Source organism: Oncorhynchus keta, chromosome 34, assembly GCF_023373465.1.
Source record: "Oncorhynchus keta strain PuntledgeMale-10-30-2019 chromosome 34, Oket_V2, whole genome shotgun sequence".
In the NCBI taxonomy this organism is placed as follows: domain Eukaryota; kingdom Metazoa; phylum Chordata; class Actinopteri; order Salmoniformes; family Salmonidae; genus Oncorhynchus; species Oncorhynchus keta.
In genome coordinates, this window is record NC_068454.1 from 76580082 (window position 1) to 76606042 (window position 25961).

At 44.4% G+C, this 25961-nt stretch overlaps 2 protein-coding genes and 1 long non-coding RNA gene across 33 annotated transcripts; 1 reads left to right on the forward strand and 2 right to left on the reverse strand.

Annotated features, from left to right (window-relative positions):
- Positions 1-658: 658 nt before the first annotated feature.
- LOC118374037 (C-Jun-amino-terminal kinase-interacting protein 3-like) lies at positions 659-23949 on the forward strand. Of its 4 annotated transcripts, XM_035760373.2 has the most exons (30): positions 659-841; positions 1733-1828; positions 3234-3397; positions 3486-3594; positions 3751-3945; positions 4121-4241; positions 4711-4781; positions 4959-5026; positions 5185-5254; positions 5350-5522; positions 5792-6060; positions 6404-6461; positions 6709-6861; positions 6977-7016; positions 7134-7261; positions 7384-7437; positions 7789-7995; positions 8134-8269; positions 12401-12487; positions 12593-12640; positions 12806-12947; positions 13155-13197; positions 13302-13382; positions 13527-13594; positions 20435-20583; positions 20683-20854; positions 21069-21182; positions 21288-21386; positions 22522-22626; positions 22698-23949. In XM_035760373.2, exons 4-30 carry the CDS (start codon positions 3496-3498, stop codon positions 22805-22807), a joined length of 3060 nt encoding a protein of 1019 aa, XP_035616266.1. In that variant the 5' UTR covers positions 659-841; positions 1733-1828; positions 3234-3397; positions 3486-3495; the 3' UTR covers positions 22808-23949. The 4 variants fall into 4 exon arrangements, with proteins under 4 accessions (XP_035616266.1, XP_035616264.1, XP_035616265.1 ...); XM_035760371.2 differs by having other exon boundaries at positions 3234-3594; XM_035760374.2 differs by having other exon boundaries at positions 661-841; positions 3234-3594; positions 7789-7923.
- On the reverse strand, positions 9165-11761 carry LOC127915259 (uncharacterized). 28 transcript variants are annotated; one of them, XR_008090791.1, is made up of 6 exons: positions 11309-11566; positions 11089-11264; positions 10121-10472; positions 9945-10076; positions 9681-9812; positions 9165-9504 (listed from the first exon to the last, which is right to left on the reverse strand). It is a non-coding gene; the product is annotated as an uncharacterized LOC127915259 (long non-coding RNA). The 28 variants fall into 28 exon arrangements; XR_008090790.1 differs by having other exon boundaries at positions 9424-9592; positions 9725-9812; XR_008090781.1 differs by having other exon boundaries at positions 9424-9592; positions 9637-9900.
- Positions 23950-24012: 63 nt separating the features above from the next.
- On the reverse strand, positions 24013-25862 carry LOC118374042 (transmembrane protein 238-like). The gene is made up of 2 exons (XM_035760383.2): positions 25714-25862; positions 24013-25230 (listed from the first exon to the last, which is right to left on the reverse strand). Exon 2 carries the CDS (start codon positions 25218-25220, stop codon positions 24894-24896), a length of 327 nt encoding a protein of 108 aa, XP_035616276.1. The 5' UTR covers positions 25221-25230; positions 25714-25862; the 3' UTR covers positions 24013-24893.
- Positions 25863-25961: the final 99 nt, after the last annotated feature.

Sequence of the window (25961 nt, forward strand, 5' to 3'; positions counted from 1 at the left end):
TCAATAGTAGGAAGATGTTCCTAATGTTTTGTACAGTCAGTGTACATACAGATAAAGAGAGAAAGACAAGAAACAAAGACAGATGTGTGTTTGCCTCCCTCTGCTGGAGAATGTACTGTACTCATTCTTCACGCCCTTGCTAGCAATACTCAAAACTAGTTTCATTTTCTATAGTTCATGCGAAGGCTTATGAATTGCCTAACAGTACTGACACCTTTCCTTCACTTCCCCAAACCATTTGTTATTACAGTAGTCACTCATGTTACGCAAAAAGGAAACTGTTCCTGCAATCTCAGCGCATAGTCAGCACGATTTTCTGTAAAAAACACAACTGGATCTGGTTCATATACAGTAGCCTATGGAATGACTGCGTAAAGGAAATTGGATACCTGGCCACGTTTTTGCAAACATCTGCTGGTCTTTGCAGTGTTCCGTTGTTCACATAGTTATACTGTACTTGATTAACCGCTGGGGAAAACAGTCAGTGAAAAAAGGAGTGAAAGGTCATATTACGTGAAACGTTTAGACAGGTATTAGAGAAGGTCACCTGACAACCCTTCAACGTTCCCCTCATCACGTGTCATTGTTCAAGTTAGGAACTTGTTTTTACTCACAAGACCAGCCATGTCCCGCCTCTTTTACACGGCCGTTGGACACTGAGAACAGCCTATCACTCCGATAGGCCAGAATAGGAATTCGGTCAACTGAGTCTAAATTAAACCACATCCCCTTCTTCAAACTCGCTGTAGGAGTAATTGATATCTTCTTCAAAGTAAACGACTGGAATATTACCCGTTTCAACAAATTATATACAAGTTTTGGGAACTAAAGAGACTCAAAGGTGAGTTAACATATAAAAAGACAGAGTGAACGTTTTGGTTCAGTTCTCCCGAACTACAGTAGGCTAAACAGTTGGCTAAATTAAATGAAGGTGATCTCGTAAAATCTATAAGGTGACTGTTGTCAGTCAATGGTTTATTTATACCGCAAACGCCATCATGTTATTGCACTTCAGACCGGCGAGATCGAGTTGGTGTTTATTGCTTAGGCTGCATCGTCGATTATTCTTTGGACGTCCGTCTGTTCCTGTCATTCAATATCGTGTGTGTGTGTGCGCGCGCGCGTGCGTATTTGTAGTACTACAGTACCCAGCAATACGAACGACTTATTCAGCAACAGGTGGTAAATGTTTGTACAGTCTGAATCGTCTTGGAGGACAGCCTGCCTAATAATATGACAGTTACTTTATTTTTATGTTTTTATTTTATTTCATAGTTATTTAACCAGGTAGGCCAGTTGAGAACAAGTTCTCATTTACAACTGCGACCTGGCAAAGATAAAGCAAAGCAGTGCTACACAAACAACACCGAGTTACTCATGGAATAAACAAACATACAGTCAATAATACAATAGATCAAGTATATATACAATGTGTGCAAATGAGGTAGGATAAGGGAGGTAAGGCAATAAATAGGCCATAGTGGTGAAATAATTAGCAATTAAACAGTGGAGTGATAGATGTGCACAAGATGAGTGTGCAAGTAGAGATACTGGGGTGCAAAGGAGCAAAATAAATAACATTTTGGGGATGAGGTAGTTGGATGGGCTATTTACAGATGTATTATGTACAGGTGCAGTGATCTGTGAGCTGCTCTGACAGCTGGTGCTTACAGTTAGTGAGGGAGATATGAGTCTCCAGCTTCAGTCATTTTTTTTTTGCAATTCGTTCCAGACATTGGCAGCGGAGAACTGGAAGGAAAGGTGGCCGAACGAGGAATTGGCTTTGGAGGTGACCAGTGAAATATACCTGCGGGAGCGCATGCTACGGGTGGGTGCTGCTATGGTGACCAGTGTGCAGAGACAAGGCGGGACTTTACCTAGCAATGACTTATAGATGACCTGGAGCCAGTGGGTTTGGCTACGAATATGACGCGAGTGCCAGCCAACGAGAGCATACAGGTCGCAGTGGTGGGTAGTATATGGGGCTTTGGTGACAAAACGGATGGCACTGTGATAGACTGCATCCAATTTGCTGAGTAGAGTGTTGGAGGCTGTTTTGTAAATTACATCGTTGAAGTCGAGGATCGGTAGGATAGTCAGTTTTATGAGGGTATGTTTGGCAGCATGAGTAAAGGAGGCTTTGTTGCGAAATAGGAAGCCAATTCTAGATTTCATTTTGGATTGGAGTTGCTTAATGTGAGTCTGGAAGGAGAGTTTACAGTCTAACCAGACACCTAGGTATTTGTAGTTGTCCACATATTCTAAGTCAGAATGTGGGCAGCGATCTGTTGAAGAGCATACATTTAGTTTTACTTGCATTTAAGAGCAGTTGGAGGCCACGGAAGGAGTGTTGTATGGCATTGAAGCTCGTCTGGAGGTTTGTTAACACAGTGTTCAAAGAGGGGCCAAAGAGGGGCCAGAAGTATATGGTGTTGTCTGCGTAGAGGTGGATCAGAGAATCACCACTTTAGAATCACCACTTTAGAATCACCACTTTAGAATCACCACTTTAGAATCACCACTTTAGAATCACCACTTTAGAATCACCACTTTAAAATAACAATGAACAAGAATTAAACCTCATCAGCGATATACGTATCCAGGATCAAGGCTTGCCAGACATTGGTCTAGGTTACTTGGGATCCACTGCCTGTAGGTGTGAGGCCTAGACCAGTGTAGTGGGTACTGTCATGTGTTTTCATCCCCAATTAGGAGCCTGGTGGTGGCAGGAGGAGGGATCTGTGAGGAGGACAGGTGTGCCTGCTAGTGCAAATCAGGGTGGGAAACACGCAAAGTCGTGTGTGAGAATGAAAAGGAGTAGGCTTACTACCCGTGCATGGGGTCATTTAGCTTAGTAATACTAATGTTAAGTCATTACAATTCTGTATACTGCCAGGTCACTTGTCTAAAGGCACAACCTGTTATTGGTCAGAGCAACAGACATATGTAAAAGTAAACAAGACTCATAGTGTGAATAAAGTAAATGACTCCATACACACTGTAGCACTTCTATGTTTAGAGTTCACATTCTAGCCCTCACAGTGAGAGACAGGAAACAGAACAGAAAGAGAAACAGATGATGGTGGTCTGATTGTTGTAAAGGGGGTTTTACTTCTAAAAATAGTCATGTAGTATGTACCTGCAAGCCTATATTTCCTCAAATGAAAAAAAACAAACCTTTCCACTGACATTGTAGAAATGATTATGATTCTGTTTTTTTCTCTCTCTTTCAGAATGGGCACCAACCCCCCCCCCTGACATCAGCTTCATCTACAGCTAGAGCAGAGGAAGGGGAATAGGGGGGTCATTTACTGTAGAAATGGAGGAAGGACCATGTACAGTGGAGAGATGGATGAAATGGGAGTAGACATGAGTGTGAGAAGTCTAGATAAACTAGGTGGGTAGGTATTTATATATGAGGAAGAAGTGTATTGACAGACACACAGTTCATATACTCATATCAGCTGAGACCCATTAACTTCTAGATAGCGAGGGATGGAGTGTGGAGAGAGTATTCTGTGTGGGTCTGGGGAGCTGGATCTGGACCCTGACATTGTGAGTGAAGAGGCCGGGAAACTGTACTCAGAACTACAGGTAAACACACATCACATCCACCTCTCAACTGCTTTCTGTTCTATCGCCCCTTTCCTGTCTCTCTATCTCCTAGCTGGCTTTTCATTCCTCGGTCTCTTCTCCATCACCACCCACATCTATCTGATGCTACCCCCCATCCCTCTTTCCCTGCTACAGACAGTGATAGAGACCCATGGCGTAGGGGTTGTGGAGTCCCTGGTGCCCATCCTAGTATGGGTCCTGGAGGGTCTGGCCAGCTGCAGAGCCCAGCTCAGAGAGAGGGAGGAGGAGGCCGAAAGAGAGAAAGGAGAGCGAGATGAGCTATTGGAGAGATACCAGAGTGAGAAACAACTGAGGAGAGAGAGCCAGGAGGTGAGAGTGGATGGGTGTGCTTATGGTTTATAATTTTTTAAAATGCAAATGTGATATGGGGTCAGGGTTTGGGTTCTATTCTTTTTCAACTCAGTCAATTCAGGGTGTTGATTAAAATTCATAAATAAAAAGTTTCATAATAGAATTTTAATAAATGTTTGTTTTTTGCTTTTAGCGGTATCTGGAGTTGGATGACCAGAGTGAGCAGGAGCGGAGGATGATGAGGGGAAGAGAGAAGGAGAGAGAGAGGAGGGGAAAAGAACTGGAGAAGAAGGCCAGAGAGCAGGCTGACCAATGTGAGTGTCTGACTGGGTCTGGGTGTCCATCGCTTCCTCCCTCTATCTCCCCCTTTATCTCTCAATTTCAATTCGAAGGGCTTTATTGGCATGGGAAACATATGTTAACATTGCCAAAGCAAGCGAAATAGATAATTAACAAAAGTGAAGTGAACAATCAGAAATGACCGGTAAACCGTACACTCAGAGGTTTCAAAAGAATAAAGACATTTCAAATGTTCTATTATCACTATGTACAGTGTTGTAACAATCTCTATCTATTTCTCTCTCTCTTTATGCTTACCCTCTTCATGTCCGTGTAGATTATTTTATATTCACATCCTTCATTCCCATCCTTTGTGTTACAAACTGAGGATGTTTGATAAGACCATGGCAAGTAGGCTACGGCAGAATCAGACTGGGACCCTGGTCATTGAGACACACTACTGTATGTGATGCTAATTCCTACTGTGTGTTGTTTCTGTGACAGTGGTGGCCTTGGAGGAGCAGAGGGCTGGACTGGGCAGAGAGTTGAACACACTGAAGCACACTCACAACAAGGTCAGACGACAGCATGTTTAGACTGGCGAGGCTGTTTGGGACTCAGCGTCTGTGTACTCTTCTATCAGTAACAACTGCTGTCCATCATTGTGGAAATGTATTTTATTATCCCCGCTGTCCTTCCCTTTTATCCTTCTTTTTCTCTCTCCCTTTTCACATCCTCTCACTCTCTCTCAGTTGGTGCTCAGTTATAAGGATCTGCTGGAGAGGAAAAGGGATCTAGAGAGAGAGGGATCTCCACTAAGGTTAGCCACCACTCAATCCAGTTAATATGACTACAACTACATGGAACGGTATTTAGTCTTTCCATTCTAAAGATATCTCTTTCACTGTGGTTGATTCATTCGATGGTTTCTGATTTTCACTGCATTATGATGTCACAATGAGCCCTGTCTGTCTTTAGTAACCATGTGCGCCCCAAGAATTCACAATCTTCCCAGGGCCAGTCAGAATCCTGTGTTAGCGGGCAGGAGGTACGTTCTCTAGATTTGATAACCTCTGTACTGTCTTGTAGCAGTAGTATTTTTTTTTACGGAAGTTGTCCTTACTGACTCCTCTCTTTTTCCAGCTAACTGATCAAAGGCCAGAAACACCTCCTTGTTCTGTCCTGTTGGAAGAACCGGTAACCAAGGACGATAGGGTGATTGACATTGTCGTAAAGCCAGACAGAGATGCGTCCTTCATCAATGACATCATAAGCTCCACCCCTGAGCTGGCGAAGTTTCATGGCCTTAATGCCAGGTATGTCCTGTATGTGTGCACTTACAGTGCAATATGAACTGGACTGACTTTATTGCATTACCATGAAAGCTTTTCTTTTACACATTCATAACAATAAACCAACTCAGCCACAACTAGTTAACTGTAAATCAGACTACTTCCCTTCACAGGTCTGTCATGGTTCAGAAAGACTTTTGATGGGACATCTCCCCAACACACACTTTACTGTTGCATAAACTGACACTCACTGCCCCCTGCCAATCTTTTCTCTTGTTACCCATGTTCCCTAGCACCCCGGTCCGAGCAGACGCCAAAGAGCCAATCCGAGACAAGACCAGCATGGGGGAAGAAATTAAGGAGGTGGAGGAGAAGGAAGGAGAGAAGGAGGAGGAGGAGGAGGAGAAAAAAGAGGAAGGAGCAAAGCAGGAGAAGGAGGATGCGGAGGAGGATATGGATAGTCTGGAATGGGAGCTGAGGAACACGGAGTCGGTGTTCTCAGAGCTGTCCGAGCTGAGTCAGGAATACATAGAGAGTGTGGACCAGGGGGCCAGTGTCAGAGGTACGGCCATTAGGCAAGGGCACACCTACGCCCCCTGTTTGCAGTGAAACACTGCACTGGTTGTTCACATAAGATGAAACATATGCCCTTTGCTCTCTTAACACATACAACCTTTATTTTACAGCCAGAGGAAGGCTAGGGGGAAAGAGCTGAGGCCGATGGAGGGGGTATCTTAGGCAGTGCTGGGCAGTAGGCACAAGTTAGAGTGGACTGAAGTGTCAATGTCATGAGATCTAGTGTGAGCAATTAAAAGTTAGTTGTTCTGTAAAGGGTTGACTTAGGGTTACGGTATGGGTTAATGCTATTTGTGGTGAGAACGGTTTGTTTTTTCTTGTCTGTGCAGGCAGCACCGATCAGTTTGAGGAGATTCTTTCTCAGTATGAGGAACTGAAACACACCCAGTAAGTCCCCGCGTTTATCCCACCGTTATTATTACCCTACTATGACTAGTCCTGTGTGACTAACTCTGTGTGTAGGGGGCTTACCATTCACTATGCCTCTGTTTCATTTAGATATGTTGACAGAGTGCACATTGGGCCTGAAGTAAAACAGAGCACAACGGGTCCTTTGTTTACTGTATTTACTCACTTTTGCATTCTGTCATTCATTTTCTCTCTCACTCACTCTTACATTATCTACCTCTCCCAGTGAGTTAGTGAATGCGGCCCGGAAAGCACTGATCTCTCGTGTGGAGGAGCTGACCAATGAGAGGTCAGCTCTTAAGGTGGAGGTGACTTCCTGCCAGGAGACTGTCACCCGATTGGCGGGAAGAATGAAGGAGATGGAGGAGGAAACTAAGAGGTACACAACTCTCGTGTCAGGTTGTTGATGTTTGGCAGTATGAGACGAGGTAAACAAACAATATTTGTTAATGTGGTGTGATTCATTGATTGCGTGTGTTTCTGCTTTTATGTAGACTTCGGAAAGAACTGGAAGCAAATCAATCAGATGATGATGTAAGAGGGCTTTCTTTGTGTTGTCTCTTTATATTCTGCTAATAGATTTGTTGTAACTTTTTGTTTTTTCTCTAATGGACTTGTACTCTAACTAGAATGTTAATCTGTTACCCATAGTCCTCTCTGCCCATATCGCTGCGTCGGTTCTCTCGTTCGGAGATGTCCCGTGTTGTCATGGAGAAGAACCAGTATAAGGAGCGTTTGTTTGAGCTGCAGGAGGCTGTGAGACGCAGTCAGACCATTCGGTAACCACACCTGCCTGTATCCCCCATAGAAGTAGACTGACAGAAGGTTTCATAGTCCTGTAGAAAAGGGAGAAGGGAATAACTAATTTCTCTGTCTCACATCAGTCATGCCTTCTTTTCAGGGCCACCCAAGAAGAGAGGATCACTGAGAGAGAGAGGACTAGTGTGTGGAGAAGGTGAGAGTGAGGGAGTGAAGAATCAGGAAGGAAAATACAACTTTTTAATTCGGCAATTATTGCAGTAAAGAAGTCCACAGATACTGTTAACCACTTTCTTCACTTTAAACCTTGAGCTGCTAACAGGCACACAACCACACATATTTGTCCTGGGCCTGGCTCTGACCCCTGACTTCACAACATTTAGCTCAATAGCTGTTCATATTTACCTGTGGCTACACAATCTATAGCCCAAGCACATGACCAGAGTGCCTATGGGGAAGTTATGTGTAAGAGTTATTGTGTTCCTGTGAGGTGGGCAGAGCTTCTGGTCAATTGCAGTCAAATTAACCATCTCTCTGTCCATTCAAGATTCAACCGTTTGTTTGGCCTGAACAAGAACCCCTTGGTTCCGTCTGCTGCTCTAGCACTGACCCTGCCGATGTCCCCCACTCACTCACCAATGGGGTCTCCACGGCAATTGGCTGTCAGTACGACTCAGACAGTGTACGTTGATATGATGATAATGGGATTACATGTCTTTGGAGCTCTTTCCAACTTCTCAAAGTGCTTTACATTGTAAGGTTTGAAGTGAACTCACCTCTACTACCATAGGTTACATTAGTAACTATCATAAAGCAGTACATCTTTTTAAACCACTCTCTCACCCACTGCCCCCTCTTCCCCTCTGTTCTTCCTCTTCCCGCTTCCTCCCAGTGGTGCCTCCCCTGCTGCAGCCCTGTCTCCGCGGGTCAGGAGGAGGGAGCTGTACAGAGACATCCGCTCCCATGTCTGGGGAACCCTGGGAAAACGCCAGGTTCATGGCTGGAGCATGCCGCTGTCTCACACACAGGTGAACATGCATACACACACATACAGTGCCTTCAGAAAGTATTCACACCCCTGGACCTTTCCACATTTTGTTGAGTTACAAAGTGGGATTAAAATAGATTTAACAAATTTTTTGTCAACGATCTACAAACAATAATCTGTAATGTCAACGTGGGAGAGATTATCATATTTGAAACATTTATGGAAAATAAAACACTAATCTATCTTGATTACGTAAATATTCAACCCCTGAGTCAATAGATGTTAGAATCACATTGGGCAGCGATTGCAGCGAGATTATAAATAGTATTTTTGGCTAAGTCTTTAGCTTTGCACACCTGGATTGTACAATATTTGCCCATTTATTATTCTTTTGAAACTTCTTCAAGCTCTGTCAAGTTGGTTGTTGATCATTCCTAGACAGACATTTTAAAGTTTTGGCTTATTTAAGTCATGTAGGTTATTGTGTTTTAGGTTATTGTCCTGCTGAAAGGTGAATTTGTCTCCAAGTGTCTGTTGGAAAGCAGACTGAACCAGGTTTTCCTCTAGGATATTTTTCTGTGCTTAGCTCTATTACATAAATGTTTTTATCCTTAAAAACTCCCTCGTCCTTGCAGATGACAAGCATACCCATAACATGATGCAGCCACCACCATGCTTGAAAATATGACGAGTGGTACTCAGTTATGTGTTGTTTTGGATTTGCCCCAAACATAATGCTTTGTATTCAGAACAAAAAATGAATTTCTTTGCTGCATGTTTTCCAGTATTACTTTAGTTCCTTATAGCAAACAGGATGCATGTTTTCCAGTATTACCTTAGTGCCTTATAGCAAACAGGATGCATGTTTTCCAGTATTACTTTAGTTCCTTATAGCAAACAGGATGCATGTTTTCCAGTATTACCTTAGTGCCTTATAGCAAACAGGATACATGTTTTACAGTATTACTTTAGTGCCTTATAGCAAACAGGATATATGTTTTACAGTATTACTTTAGTGCCTTATAGCAAACAGGATACATGTTTTACAGTATTACCTTAGTGCCTTATAGCAAACAGGATGCATGTTTTACAGTATTACTTTAGTGCCTTATAGCAAACAGGATGCATGTTTTCCAGTATTTCCTTAGTGCCTTATAGCAAACAGGATGCATGTTTTCCAGTATTACCTTAGTGCCTTATAGCAAACAGGATACATGTTTTACAGTATTACTTTAGTGCCTTATAGCAAACAGGATACATGTTTTCCAGTATTACCTTAGTGCCTTATAGCAATCAGGATGCATGTTTTCCAATATTACTTTAGTGCCTTATAGCAAACAGGATACATGTTTTACAGTATTACCTTAGTGCCTTATAGCAAACAGGATACATGTTTTCCAATATTACTTTAGTGCCTTATAGCAAACAGGATACATGTTTTACAGTATTACTTTAGTGCCTTATAGCAAACAGGATACATGTTTTCCAGTATTACTTTAGTGCCTTATAGCAAACAGGATACATGTTTTCCAGTATTACTTTAGTGCCTTATAGCAAACAGGATGCATGTTTTCCAGTATTACCTTAGTGCCTTATAGCAAACAGGATACATGTTTTCCAATATTACTTTAGTGCCTTATAGCAAACAGGATGCATGTTTTCCAGTATTACCTTAGTGCCTTATAGCAAACAGGATGCATGTTTTACAGTATTACCTTAGTGCCTTATAGCAAACAGGATGCATGTTTTACAGTATTACCTTAGTGCCTTATAGCAAACAGGATGCATGTTTTCCAGTATTACCTTAGTGCCTTATAGCAAACAGGATGCATGTTTTACAGTATTACCTTAGTGCCTTATAGCAAACAGGATGCATGTTTTCCAGTATTACCTTAGTGCCTTATAGCAAACAGGATGCATGTTTTACAGTATTACCTTAGTGCCTTATAGCAAACAGGATGCATGTTTTACAGTATTACCTTAGTGCCTTATAGCAAACAGGATGCATGTTTTACAGTATTACCTTAGTGCCTTATAGCAAACAGGATGCATGTTTTACAGTATTACCTTAGTGCCTTATAGCAAACAGGATGCATGTTTTACAGTATTACCTTAGTGCCTTATAGCAAACAGGATGCATGTTTTACAGTATTACCTTAGTGCCTTATAGCAAACAGGATGCATGTTTTACAGTATTACCTTAGTGCCTTATAGCAAACAGGATGCATGTTTTACAGTATTACCTTAGTGCCTTATAGCAAACAGGATGCATGTTTTACAGTATTACTTTAGTGCCTTATAGCAAACAGGATGCATGTTTTCCAGTATTTCCTTAGTGCCTTATAGCAAACAGGATGCATGTTTTCCAGTATTACCTTAGTGCCTTATAGCAAACAGGATACATGTTTTACAGTATTACTTTAGTGCCTTATAGCAAATAGGATACATGTTTTCCAGTATTACCTTAGTGCCTTATAGCAATCAGGATGCATGTTTTCCAGTATTACCTTAGTGCCTTATAGCAATCAGGATGCATGTTTTCCAGTATTACTTTAGTGCCTTATAGCAAACAGGATACATGTTTTCCAATATTACTTTAGTGCCTTATAGCAAACAGGATACATGTTTTACAGTATTACTTTAGTGCCTTATAGCAAACAGGATACATGTTTTCCAGTATTACTTTAGTGCCTTATAGCAAACAGGATACATGTTTTCCAGTATTACTTTAGTGCCTTATAGCAAACAGGATGCATGTTTTCCAGTATTACCTTAGTGCCTTATAGCAAACAGGATACATGTTTTCCAATATTACTTTAGTGCCTTATAGCAAACAGGATGCATGTTTTACAGTATTACCTTAGTGCCTTATAGCAAACAGGATGCATGTTTTACAGTATTACCTTAGTGCCTTATAGCAAACAGGATGCATGTTTTACAGTATTACCTTAGTGCCTTATAGCAAACAGGATGCATGTTTTCCAGTATTACCTTAGTGCCTTATAGCAAACAGGATGCATGTTTTACAGTATTACCTTAGTGCCTTACAGCAAACAGGATGCATGTTTTACAGTATTACCTTAGTGCCTTATAGCAAACAGGATGCATGTTTTACAGTATTACCTTAGTGCCTTATAGCAAACAGGATGCATGTTTTACAGTATTACCTTAGTGCCTTATAGCAAACAGGATGCATGTTTTACAGTATTACCTTAGTGCCTTATAGCAAACAGGATGCATGTTTTCCAGTATTACCTTAGTGCCTTATAGCAAACAGGATGCATGTTTTACAGTATTACGTTAGTGCCTTATAGCAAACAGGATGCATGTTTTCCAGTATTACCTTAGTGCCTTATAGCAAACAGGATGCATGTTTTCCAGTATTACCTTAGTGCCTTATAGCAAACAGAATGCATGTTTTGGACTATTTTTATTCTGCACAGGCTTCCTCATTTCTCTCTGTCATTTAGGTTAGCATTGTGGAGTAACTACAATGTTGTTAATCCATCCTCAATTTTCTCCTATCACAGCCAGTAAATGTTTAAAATCACCATTGGCCCCTGAGCGGTTTCCTTCTTCTCCGGCGACTGAGTTAGGAAGGACGCCTGTCTTTGTAGTGACTGGGTGTATTGATACACCATCCAAAGTGTAATTAATAACTTCTCCATGCTCAGTGGGATGCTCAATGCCTGCTTTTTTTGTTGCATCGGTGCTTAAAATTCACAACTCTACTGAGGGACCTTCCAGAAAACTGTATGTGTGGGGTACAGAGATGGAGTGGTCATTCAAAACAGGAGTGAATCCATGCAAGTTGTGACCTGTTAAGCAACACTTTTACTCCTGAACGTATTTAGGCTTGCCATACCAAAGGGGTTGAATACATATTAACTCAAGACATTTCAGCTTGAAATGTTTTATTTATTTGTATAATTCCACTGTGACATGGGGTATTATGTGTAGATCAGTGACACACACTCTCAATTGAATCCAATTTAAATTCAGGCAGTAACACATCCAAAATGTGGAAAAAGTCAAGGGGTGTGAATACTTTCTGAAGACACTGTAGGTAAACACAATATTTACTTCAGAGGTGAAAATACTCACACAGACTGTGGAAGTAGACACAAACCTTAATCTGGTACATACAGTAGATTGTGTGGGATTATTGCAGGATTCCTCAGAGCCGACCCCTGAGCCCAAAGATGTGCCTGTCCTAGTTCAGCTCAGACTGATGGACCAGAGAGATTCTACAGCCAAGGTAGGCCATACTATTCAGAAACATGTTTACAGTCAGTACTATGGTTCTTAACCCAGACAGTCTTTTCCCAGAAGACAGTCCATAACTTGTGTTTTCTCTCTGTAGCTAAACTGTGCTGTTGCTGTCACACCTGAGATCTCAGGCGAGACAACGGTAAGGTGGTCATTACCGTCAAATTACTAGTTCTAGTCACAGTAGCTACCACTTGCAGTACCATCTAACCACTATTTTCAGGAATAGGGAAACACTGGGCTAGGGGTTGATCTGCCATCTCTCAATAGTAGGCATCACTCCTCTCTCTTCCATCCATTCTGTCAGTGTGCTGTGTGGGTGGTCTCTGGTCCCGCCTCCAGTAGTGATGTCACAGTGATCAACCCTGCACGGTCCAATACGGTGCTGGATCAGTTCAGCCTCCCGCCCACCTCGCCCGCCCTATGCATCTGTGCTGTGCCCCCTACTGGTCAGTGCTATCTATTACTCTCCCGGTAAAAGGTACCCTTAGGCACAGATCTAGGATCAGCTTACCAATTTTAGATTTCTGTAGACTTGTTAACCATAGCCGCCATAATTTCCAAATCATCACTCAACTAGTTATTTCCATTAGCATTGCCAGTGTTTAAAGCATTGTTATCCGCTTACCGTCTCTGTTCTGCTTCTGTGTCATCAGGTGAGACCTCAGGAACTGTGTGGATTGGAACTCAGGAAGGAAGGTGAGGTGTGGAGATCAGAACCATGCTGTTCCATTATAATGTTAAACAATTGACAGTTGCTCATTCTCCCTCCTCTCTTTTTCTCTTTCTTCCTCCATTCCCAGTGTATTGGTCCACTCCGCGTCCACATCTAGAAGGCGCTGTCTGCAGTCTATCTCTCTGTCTGAGGGTGTGCACTCTCTCACGTGAGTACTCCTGTACCCAGTCTGATATAGACCACGAGCCCCTACAGTTGGACACTTGGATGACTAGATCTGAAAGGATAATTGTGTACCAGTTTGAATATTGCATGTTTTGTCTTTGTTTACTTTCAACTCTAAACCTTTCAGGTATTCACAGGGTCAAGTCATTGCTGGATTAGCCAATGGGACGCTTGCATTCTTCTCGCACAACCCAGGTAATTCCCCCTCTCAGGTTACTGTCAGGATCAGGTCAGGTTACTGTCAGGATCAGGTCAGGTTACTGTCAGGATCAGGTCAGGTTACTGTCAGGTCAGGTTACTGTCAGGATCAGGTCAGGTTACTGTCAGGATCAGGTCAGGTTACTGTCAGGATCAGGTCAGGTTACTGTCAGGTCAGGTTACTGTCAGAATTAGGTCAGGTTACTGTCAGGATCAGGTCAGGCTACTGTCAGGATCAGGTCAGGCTACTGTCAGGATCAGGTCAGGCTACTGTCAGGATCAGGTCAGGCTACTGTCAGGATCAGGTCAGGCTACTGTCAGGATCAGGTCAGGCTACTGTCAGGATCAGGTCAGGCTACTGTCAGGATCAGGTCAGGCTACTGTCAGGATCAGGTCAGGTTACTGTCAGGATCAGGTCAGGTTACTGTCAGGATCAGGTCAGGATCAGGTCAGGTTACTGTCAGGATCAGGTCAGGATCAGGATCAGGTCAGGTTACTGTCAGGATCAGATCAGGTTATTGTCAGGATCAGATCAGATTCATGTCAGGATCAGATCAGGCTATTGTCAGGATCCGGTCAGGTTCTTGTCAGGATCAGGTCAGGTTCTTGTCAGGCTACTGTCAGGCTACTGTCAGGATCAGGTCAGGCTATGGTCAGGATCAGGTCAGGTTACTGACAGTATCAGTTTCCTGTCAGGATCAGGTCAGGCTACTATCAGGTCAGGTTACTGTCAGGATCAGGTCAGGGTCAGGTCAGGTTACTGTCAGGATCAGATCAGGTTACGGTCAGGATCAGGTCAGGCTACGGTCAGGATCAGGTCAGGCTACGGTCAGGATCAGGTCAGGCTACGGTCAGGATCAGGTCAGGTTACTGTCGGGATCAGGTCAGGTTACTGTCTGGATCAGGTCAGGTTACTGTCTGGATCAGGTCAGGTTACTGTCTGGATCAGGTCAGGTTACTGTCTGGATCAGGTCAGGTTACTGTCGGGATCAGGTCAGGTTACTGTCAGGATCAGGTCAGGCTACTGTCAGGATCAGGTCAGGCTACTGTCAGGATCAGGTCAGGCTACTGTCAGGATCAGGTCAGGCTACTGTCAGGATCAGGTCAGGCTACTGTCAGGATCAGGTCAGGTTACTGTCAGGATCAGGTCAGGATCAGGATCAGGTCAGGTTACTGTCAGGATCAGATCAGGTTATTGTCAGGATCAGATCAGATTCATGTCAGGATCAGATCAGGCTATTGTCAGGATCCGGTCAGGTTCTTGTCAGGCTACTGTCAGGCTACTGTCAGGATCAGGTCAGGCTATGGTCAGGATCAGGTCAGGTTACTGACAGGTCAGGTTACTGTCAGGATCAGGTCAGGGTCAGGTCAGGTTACTGTCAGGATCAGATCAGGTTACTGTCAGGATCAGGTCAGGCTACGGTCAGGATCAGGTCAGGCTACGGTCAGGATCAGGTCAGGCTACTGTCAGGATCAGATCAGTTTCCTGTCAGGATCAGGTCAGGCTACTATCAGGTCAGGTTACTGTCAGGATCAGGTCAGGGTCAGGTCAGGTTACTGTCAGGATCAGATCAGGTTACTGTCAGGATCAGGTCAGGCTACGGTCAGGATCAGGTCAGGCTACGGTCAGGATCAGGTCAGGCTACGGTCAGGATCAGGTCAGGCTACGGTCAGGATCAGGTCAGGTTACTGTCTGGATCAGGTCAGGCTACGGTCAGGATCAGGTCAGGTTACTGTCTGGATCAGGTCAGGTTACTGTCTGGATCAGGTCAGGTTACTGTCTGGATCAGGTCAGGTTACTGTCTGGATCAGGTCAGGTTACTGTCTGGATCAGGTCAGGTTACTGTCTGGATCAGGTCAGGTTACTGTCGGGATCAGGTCAGGTTACTGTCGGGATCAGGTCAGGTTACTGTCAGGATCACGTCAGGTTCCGGCCAGGCTCAGGTTACTGTTAGGACCAGGTCTGTTACGATCAGATCAGGTTCTGGCCAGGGTCAGGTTACTGTCAGGATCAGGTCAGGTTACTGTCAGGATCAGGTCAGGTTACTGTCAGGATCAGGTCAGGTTACTGTCAGGATCAGGTCCGGTTACTGTCAGGATCAGGTCAGGTTACTGTCAGGATCAGGTCAGGTTACTGTCAGGATCATGTCAGGATCAGATCAGGTCAGGATCAGGATCAGGTCAGGTTACTGTCAGGATCAGATCAGGTTATTGTCAGGATCAGATCAGATTCATGTCAGGATCAGATCAGGCTATTGTCAGGATCCGGTCAGGTTCTTGTCAGGCTACTGTCAGGATCAGGTCAGGCTATGGTCAGGATCAGGTCAGGTTACTGACAGTATCAGTTTCCTGTCAGGATCAGGTCAGGCTACTATCAGGTCAGGTTACTGTCAGGATCAGGTCAGGGTCAGGTCAGGTTACTGTCAGGATCAGATCAGGTTACGGTCAGGATCAGGTCAGGCTACGGTCAGGATCAGGTCAGGCTACGGTCAGGATCAGGTCAGGCTACGGTCAGGATCAGGTCAGGATCAGGTCAGGCTACGGTCAGGATCAGGTCAGGTTACTGTCGGGATCAGGTCAGGTTACTGTCGGGATCAGGTCAGGTTACTGTCTGGATCAGGTCAGGTTACTGTCTGGATCAGGTCAGGTTACTGTCTGGATCAGGTCAGGTTACTGTCTGGATCAGGTCAGGTTACTGTCTGGATCAGGTCAGGTTACTGTCTGGATCAGGTCAGGTTACTGTCTGGATCAGGTCAGGTTACTGTCGGGATCAGGTCAGGCTACTGTCAGGATCAGGTCAGGCTACTGTCAGGATCAGGTCAGGCTACTGTCAGGATCAGGTCAGGCTACTGTCAGGATCAGGTCAGGCTACTGTCAGGATCAGGTCAGGATCAGGATCAGGTCAGGTTACTGTCAGGATCAGATCAGGTTATTGTCAGGATCAGATCAGATTCATGTCAGGATCAGATCAGGCTATTGTCAGGATCCGGTCAGGTTCTTGTCAGGCTACTGTCAGGCTACTGTCAGGATCAGGTCAGGCTATGGTCAGGATCAGGTCAGGTTACTGACAGTATCAGTTTCCTGTCAGGATCAGGTCAGGCTACTATCAGGTCAGGTTACTGTCAGGATCAGGTCAGGGTCAGGTCAGGTTACTGTCAGGATCAGATCAGGTTACGGTCAGGATCAGGTCAGGCTACGGTCAGGATCAGGTCAGGCTACGGTCAGGATCAGGTCAGGCTACGGTCAGGATCAGGTCAGGCTACGGTCAGGATCAGGTCAGGCTACGGTCGGGATCAGGTCAGGTTACTGTCGGGATCAGGTCAGGTTACTGTCTGGATCAGGTCAGGTTACTGTCTGGATCAGGTCAGGTTACTGTCTGGATCAGGTCAGGTTACTGTCTGGATCAGGTCAGGTTACTGTCTGGATCAGGTCAGGTTACTGTCTGGATCAGGTCAGGTTACTGTCTGGATCAGGTCAGGTTACTGTCTGGATCAGGTCAGGCTACGGTCAGGATCAGGTCAGGCTACGGTCAGGATCAGGTCAGGCTACGGTCAGGATCAGGTCAGGCTACTGTCAGGATCAGATCAGTTTCCTGTCAGGATCAGGTCAGGCTACTATCAGGTCAGGTTACTGTCAGGATCAGGTCAGGGTCAGGTCAGGTTACTGTCAGGATCAGATCAGGTTACTGTCAGGATCAGGTCAGGCTACGGTCAGGATCAGGTCAGGCTACGGTCAGGATCAGGTCAGGCTACGGTCAGGATCAGGTCAGGCTACGGTCAGGATCAGGTCAGGCTACGGTCAGGATCAGGTCAGGTTACTGTCTGGATCAGGTCAGGCTACGGTCAGGATCAGGTCAGGTTACTGTCTGGATCAGGTCAGGTTACTGTCTGGATCAGGTCAGGTTACTGTCTGGATCAGGTCAGGTTACTGTCTGGATCAGGTCAGGTTACTGTCGGGATCAGGTCAGGTTACTGTCAGGATCACGTCAGGTTCCGGCCAGGCTCAGGTTACTGTTAGGACCAGGTCTGTTACGATCAGATCAGGTTCTGGCCAGGGTCAGGTTACTGTCAGGATCAGGTCAGGTTACTGTCAGGATCAGGTCAGGTTACTGTCAGGATCAGGTCAGGTTACTGTCAGGATCAGGTCCGGTTACTGTCAGGATCAGGTCAGGTTACTGTCAGGATCAGGTCAGGTTACTGTCAGGATCATGTCAGGATCAGGTCAGGTTACTGTCAGGATCAGGTCAGGATCAGGATCAGGTCAGGTTACTGTCAGGATCAGATCAGGTTATTGTCAGGATCAGATCAGATTCATGTCAGGATCAGATCAGGCTATTGTCAGGATCCGGTCAGGTTCTTGTCAGGCTACTGTCAGGCTACTGTCAGGATCAGGTCAGGCTATGGTCAGGATCAGGTCAGGTTACTGACAGTATCAGTTTCCTGTCAGGATCAGGTCAGGCTACTATCAGGTCAGGTTACTGTCAGGATCAGGTCAGGGTCAGGTCAGGTTACTGTCAGGATCAGATCAGGTTACGGTCAGGATCAGGTCAGGCTACGGTCAGGATCAGGTCAGGCTACGGTCAGGATCAGGTCAGGCTACGGTCAGGATCAGGTCAGGATCAGGTCAGGCTACGGTCAGGATCAGGTCAGGTTACTGTCGGGATCAGGTCAGGTTACTGTCGGGATCAGGTCAGGTTACTGTCTGGATCAGGTCAGGTTACTGTCTGGATCAGGTCAGGTTACTGTCTGGATCAGGTCAGGTTACTGTCTGGATCAGGTCAGGTTACTGTCTGGATCAGGTCAGGTTACTGTCTGGATCAGGTCAGGTTACTGTCGGGATCAGGTCAGGCTACTGTCAGGATCAGGTCAGGCTACTGTCAGGATCAGGTCAGGCTACTGTCAGGATCAGGTCAGGCTACTGTCAGGATCAGGTCAGGCTACTGTCAGGATCAGGTCAGGCTACTGTCAGGATCAGGTCAGGATCAGGATCAGGTCAGGTTACTGTCAGGATCAGATCAGGTTATTGTCAGGATCAGATCAGATTCATGTCAGGATCAGATCAGGCTATTGTCAGGATCCGGTCAGGTTCTTGTCAGGCTACTGTCAGGCTACTGTCAGGATCAGGTCAGGCTATGGTCAGGATCAGGTCAGGTTACTGACAGTATCAGTTTCCTGTCAGGATCAGGTCAGGCTACTATCAGGTCAGGTTACTGTCAGGATCAGGTCAGGGTCAGGTCAGGTTACTGTCAGGATCAGATCAGGTTACGGTCAGGATCAGGTCAGGCTACGGTCAGGATCAGGTCAGGCTACGGTCAGGATCAGGTCAGGCTACGGTCAGGATCAGGTCAGGCTACGGTCAGGATCAGGTCAGGCTACGGTCAGGATCAGGTCAGGTTACTGTCGGGATCAGGTCAGGTTACTGTCGGGATCAGGTCAGGTTACTGTCTGGATCAGGTCAGGTTACTGTCTGGATCAGGTCAGGTTACTGTCTGGATCAGGTCAGGTTACTGTCTGGATCAGGTCAGGTTACTGTCTGGATCAGGTCAGGTTACTGTCTGGATCAGGTCAGGTTACTGTCAGGATCAGGTCAGGTTACTGTCTGGATCAGGTCAGGTTACTGTCGGGATCAGGTCAGGTTACTGTCAGGATCACGTCAGGTTCCGGCCAGGCTCAGGTTACTGTTAGGACCAGGTCTGTTACGATCAGATCAGGTTCTGGCCAGGGTCAGGTTACTGTCAGGATCAGGTCAGGTTACTGTCAGGATCAGGTCAGGTTACTGTCAGGCTACTCTCAGGATTTGATTTGATTTGAGGATCCTGTCAGGCTACTCTCAGGATTTGATTTGAGGATCCTGTCGGGCTACTGTCAGGTTCAGGTCAGGTTACTGTCAGGATCAGATCTTGTTACTGTCAGGCTCTTGTCAGGATCATATCAGGCTCTTGTCAGGATCATATCAGGCTCTTGTCAGGATCATATCAGGCTACTGTCAGGATCATATCAGGTTACTGTCAGGATCATATCAGGCTCCTGTCAGGATCATATCAGGCTCCTGTCAGGATCATATCAGGCTACTGTCAGGATCATATCAGGCTACTGTCAGGATCATATCAGCTTACTGTCAGGATCATATCAGGCTACTGTCAGGATCATATCAGGTTACTGTCAGGATCATATCAGGCTCTTGTCAGGATCATATCAGGCTCTTGTCAGGATCATATCAGGCTACTGTCAGGATCATATCAGGATCATATCAGGCTACTGTCAGGTTCAGGTCAGGTTACTGTCAGGATCAGATCTGGTTACTGTCAGGCTCTTGTCAGGATCATATCAGGCTACTGTCAGGATCATATCAGGCTACTGTCAGGATCATATCAGGCTACTGTCAGGATCATATCAGGCTACTGTCAGGATCATATCAGGCTACTGTCAGGATCATATCAGGCTACTGTCAGGATCATATCAGGCTCTTGTCAGGATCATATCAGGCTCTTGTCAGGATCATATCAGGTTACTGTCAGGATCATATCAGTGCATATGAAGGAAAGGAGGGAAGAAATGGTACCATTTAAGTTTTATATACAATGGTTCTGGCTAGAAGAGATACAGTTTATGTCAGAATGGACCTTTTGTAGCAGCTTAGGACAATTTACACAACAGGTTAAGAGAATTAGCATAGCCGGTTAGGATAATTAGGTTAAGTTTAAGAAGAGGGTTAGGGTTAGCCAAAATGCAAAGAAATGACATCAATTTGACAAACTGTATTCCATCTATCCATGACCACATACAACCTGTGATTTGTAAGAGACTGATGATGACTAATCGCCACTATATTTGACAGGTGGGTGGGATCTCCAATCACATGAGGTTTTGCCTCTAGGATCAACTCCACTGCAGCCCATTCGCTGTTGCCTGGCGAAGGGTGCGTACTTATGGGTAGGATATTGGAATCGGGTTCATGTGGTTGATGTCGAGAATAGAAAAGTGGAGGTAAGAGTTTGACGAACCTGAAAATATTGTGTGTTTGTGAATTCAGAATGGTTTGTACTTTGTATTTTTTTGTCTATATTTTCCACCTCTCTCTTTCAGCAAACATTAACCGTCTCGGAGCGCAGTGAGCAGCAGGTGCGTTTCCTGTGTGCGGCAGGAAGTGGTGTGTGGACGTCCTGCCGGCTCGACCCTACACTTAGGCTTTTCGATTGGTCCACTGGCCGGCTCCTGCAGGATGTGGATCTGACCCCTCTGGTCACCAAAACACTGGGTAGGAGCAGGAACAGGATTCTCAGTTCATTAATCTGTTTATGTTTATATTGCTGATGTGAGCATGTAATGGCCCACATAGAAGTTAATGTACAACTTTGAATACATTTTCTTCAATTTTGCTTCAATCCTTACCACCTCAACCCAAAAACTGAACCCACTCTGCTTGAATGGATAAGCTCCTGACTGATGGTCTCTCTGTCTCTCTTCTCCAGGCCCTGCCTTCTTGTCTCTCTCCCCGCTGCAGATCTCCTCCCTCACCGTCATCTCTGGCCGGCTGTGGGTGGGAACAGGAAGTGGCGCCATCTTCTCCATCCCTGTGTCTCTCAGTGAGTACTAACCTCTGGCCCCCAGAGGTCAACAAGAGAATCACCTGAAAGATAATGCCCTTACACTGGTCATATGTCAATTGTCTTCTTCTCTGCGTTCCATAGGTTCAGAGTCTGCCTCTATACCATACTGCTCTTTGGCGGCAGCACAACTGTGTTACCATGGACACCGCCAGGCTGTCAAGTTCATCATTGCTGCACCTGGTGAAAATCTCTTATCGTTGTTCATTCATTCACTGTTGTGTAACAATGCAGTTATTCTACAGCGGGGCTATTCAACTGGCCCGCGGCCCTTTGATCAATTCTGAATATTAATCAATGATCTGCAAAAAAATCCCCTCCAAAAGCCGACGTTCAACGTCAAAATGACAAGCACTATAGTGGTTGTCTATAGTGTAGTTTCTAGTGTTTTTTTGTGGTTTCTAGCGCCTATGTGGTATGTTGATTATTTTTTTCTTCATATGAATTTGTCTCTAGTGTTTGAACGGTTTAAGCTACAACATATTATGACCCCATTCCTGAAAGCTACGACTCTCAGGAACACTACGTGCCTTCTGTTTCCCTCTCTGATGCTCACAGGAACTTGTTAGAAGGGAGTGGGACAAATAAATGCACCTAATGACCGTGAGAAATGAATTCAAAGCTTCCGTCCCACAGACTGGAATTTGGCATCACCTGATTTTACATATCTTTGTGTTCTTTATTAAGATGCTTAGTTTTCAGTTTTTAAAATGACCTAATTCTGTGTAAGAAGCTTTTACTAGTTAAAATAATGAGCGAGTTTTGTGACTTCCTTTTCAATGATGAGCCTCGACTCACGTTGGTTGAGCGCCCTCCACTTCTTTCCTAATTACTTTTAGCAACATTTAATTTGAAGAAAATTGCTTTATTGGTCATGTGCGTTGCTTTTTTTATACAGTTCTTCCGAAGATGAATTGCATGTGGAAAATGTCTGTCCCCCCTAAAATTAACCTTTCTACATCTGGCCCCAGTAGGAATGTAGTTGAATAGCCCTGTTCTAAAGTATTAAATACTATGCAGTTATTTCATAGTTATTAGACAGTATTATATTGTGATACTATGTAGTTATTGCATAGTTATTAGACAGTATTATATTGTGCTACTATGTAGTTATTGCATAGTTATTAGACAGTATTATATTGTGCTACTATGTAGTTATTGCATAGTTATTAGACAGTATTATATTGTGCTACTATAGTTATTAGACAGTATTATATTGTGCTACTATGTAGTTTTTACATAGTAGCACAATATAATACTGTCTAATAACTATGTAGTTATTGCATAGTTATTATTATTCTATATCTGTGTTCCCCAGGCTGTGTGACCAGCTCCTCTACAATAGGAGGTGGTGCTGTAACTCTAGTCTCTACCTCTCAACTCATTCTCAGTGGAGGAGAGGGCTACATCAACTTCCGTATCGGTGAGTTGAGGACATCACGTGGTTGTCATTAGTGGTTGTCTGACTGACTGTCTCCCTCTTTCCTTTCCCAGGCGATGACGCGAATGACGGTGCGCCCGAAGCTGCTCCACTGCGATCAGACCGCAGTCACATGATCATCTGGCAGAGCCCCACCCCCTCCCTGCCCAGCGCCGCCCTTTGACCACACCCACATCCAGTCTTGAATGAGACAAGGAAGGATTAGACAGAGATGTCATACAAGAGACCAGGAAATACAAATGGGAGCCATGTTTTAATGGGCTTCATTCACTAGGAGTTCCATTTGGATTTTTGTTCTAGAATCTTGGGATTAAATTAAGACGTCACAACTTAATCCTTCTTGTCTCATTCTGTTATTCAGTTGCTACCCTCATCCCCTTGACTAAACCTTTCACCTGGTTAACCCAGTCTCCTTTGTGTGCCTTAATGTGATTTGACAATCGTTGCTGTGAGATTGGTTATTGTACAATGTTTTGTGTTTTTTGTGAAACATGTTTCCTCATCATGGTAATCATATATGAGCAGCAGGTAGCCTAGCGGTTAAGAGCGTTGGGCCAGTACCCGAAAGATCGCTGGTTTGAAAACCTGAGCTGACTAGGTCAAAAATCGGTCTGTGCACATGAACAAGGCGCTTAACCCTAATTACTCCTGTAAATCACTCTGGATAAGAGCGTGTGCTAAATGACTCAAATGTAAATATCATCATCACTGTAGCAAAGTATTTTACAGTAAGAGTCATCATCTCTGACATTTGGTTGGTCAGTTAAGAATGGTTTGGGTTTGTTTTAACCACAAAACATGCACAATCAGTAGCATATCATTCCATGACGTTGGCACAAGGCATTATACCCTTGTTCAAACTCGTTTACATTGATACTGAGATGTAGTGTTGAAGCTGCTGGGTTCCTAATAACTATTCTTGCATAAGACCCTGGCCTTCAGTTCCCATTGCATGCTGGGTAATTCTGCAGCGTAATTGCACTTTATTATCATGTGTGTGTCTTAAATATTTTTGAAATGATTGGCTAATCCTCTTAAAGATCCCAGAGAAATGATCTTATGTCTGCTCGTTATGACTTTGAAACACACATGGTTTGTTAAAACAAAAAAATGTACGTTTTCATTTGCAGAGCGATAAGGGAGTGGAAGTCTCAAAAGATACTTAAAGTATTTTATGCCGTTTTTGAAAGCGTGTTTGTATGTGAATCATGTCTGAAAATGTTAATCATAACTGGACTCTATGCAAGATAATCTGTATCTACTTAAATCTATGAAAAATAAACTTTGGGAAATACTGTCATAAAAGATCTGTTTTCAAATCAATATAATGTAATACTTTTCATCCCAAATCTTCACAAATGCCCTATGGTAGGTTATTTTATAGTTTTAATACAATTTTATAATTTAATACAAACCCTATTATGATTCAAAGAAAACCACAACACATGGATTATTATGAATATAAAGACCAATTATTTACAGATTCAAGCCTAAACAAACCAACCAAGTGAACTATGAATAGCCTCCATGCTTGATCGTTTAAAATCCTATTCAGACAGTCTACAATTCTGTTATCTACCGGAGGTGTTTCAGAAAAGGTCAAGTCACAATAAAAAGCAATGACTGACTGTTTTTCCATCTTGTAATTGACACTAGTGAACTATCAGTATGTAAGTCTCTTCCACTGTGGAGGCGGTGGAACTTGGGTTAAAGGATGAGGGAGTTCTATAAAAAATGTCTCTTAAAAATGGAATCTTATTCCTGCCCCAGGTGAAGCGGGTTAGCGTTGATTACATTAGTTTTGGAAACTGGCTCCCTCCCGGTCGTGAGCCCAGTGCCCCGTTTTGGCCGACGGCGAAGTTAGCACCTCAAAAAAAAGTGACAGGTTAATCACATGGAATAGTGAGTAGGATTCTGGGTTTTTACATACACAAATGATTGCTTTTTGATAAAAAGGCTTTATCTGCCTTCAAACTAGTTTGAAAATGTGAACATATGCTGCCTTGGTGACAACATGAACGAACGGCACAGATTACTGTTTGATTTGAGAAGGGCGCTCCTCCCAACCCCGCTTTTGCCCGTTCACATCACGGGCCATAGCCTGGTTCATTTAATAGCACTCCCTCAATGCTAACAATACCGCTCCCAGACCCCCAGGCAGTTTGACTATCAGGGGCCAATAGTCTAATGGAGACAGTGAGGACCCTCCCCTACAACCACACCCTTCTCCTACGCCTGACCATGAAGCATCATGAGGGGCTGCTGTGGCTCCTGGGGAGTCGTATCCTGCGGCTGAGGGAGCGGGCCAGCCGGTCCATGGCACCCATGGTTCCCCCTAGCTCCTTCCTGGAAGTCAGGCCCTCAAGGTTCCCGCTGTACCACATGACCCATCCTCCCAGGGACATGAGCATCAGTAGAGCCCCAGAGTACACCAACAGATCCCCAAAGTCCTGTCCCTTAATCTCTAATGGGGCAAAGACCCCCACCAGCAGAGCAGACACACCTAGCAGGTCCATCAGTATGGCAAACGCCAGGGCCAGCTTACAGTGGGACAGACCATCATAGTGCTGCGCCATGGTCACTCACCTGGGGGACAGAGAGGTGGGGGAGGTGAGGTGTGTGGCACATTGACAGACATAAATCTTGTGCATTGACATTGCTCAGAGTAAAATCACAATAGAGTCACCTCTGGCAATGATGGGGAGTTCACTCTAGGCCGACTGGTAGAGTGGGAGGATATTGTATGAACATAAACATGACACCATGTTGTATATGTTATGTAGCTATTAAAGTACAGGTATGTATGAAATAATGTAACCATGGTCAAATAACTACAGTATGTTATTTAAATATTTACTGTGTCTGTGTATTTAGGCCTACACTTAAAAAAAAAGTTTTTATATAACATTGTCGGTTCCTACAATACTCTTCAACGTATCTTATTCATAGGAAAAACAGGTGCCACACCTGAGCGCTATGATACTCCCAGCACAACCAAGACACGTTTGTGTTTCGATGGCCGTTAAAAACGGATTTATACACAGAAAAACATAACAGATTAATACTCACCTCATCACAGGTGCAAATGCGTTTTGATTAGTGTCTTTTCAATGTTTATCTCTTAAAAATGTAAGTAGAATCCACTCAAACTGTATCCTTCCGGTTCTTCACTGGCAGGTAAAAACAGTGACTCACGAGTGAATAATGTTACCTGACACCTCTCCACTCCCCCATCACCTGAACTTTTCTGCACTGACGAATATCATTGGTCAGAGCAGCACTAAACGAAAGCAAGAAAAACCTGTCAAACTATATTT

Coding starts and splice junctions, on each gene's coding strand:
- LOC118374042 (XM_035760383.2), bottom strand. CDS start 25,220: ATGGCGCAGCACTATGATGGTCTGTCCCACTGTAAGCTGGCCCTGGCG.
- LOC118374037 (XM_035760371.2), top strand. CDS start 3,496: ATGGAGTGTGGAGAGAGTATTCTGTGTGGGTCTGGGGAGCTGGATCTG. Junction 6,862..6,976: donor ATGGAGGAGGAAACTAAGAG/GTACACAACTCT, acceptor GCTTTTATGTAG/ACTTCGGAAAGAACTGGAAG. Junction 22,627..22,697: donor CTACATCAACTTCCGTATCG/GTGAGTTGAGGA, acceptor TTCCTTTCCCAG/GCGATGACGCGAATGACGGT.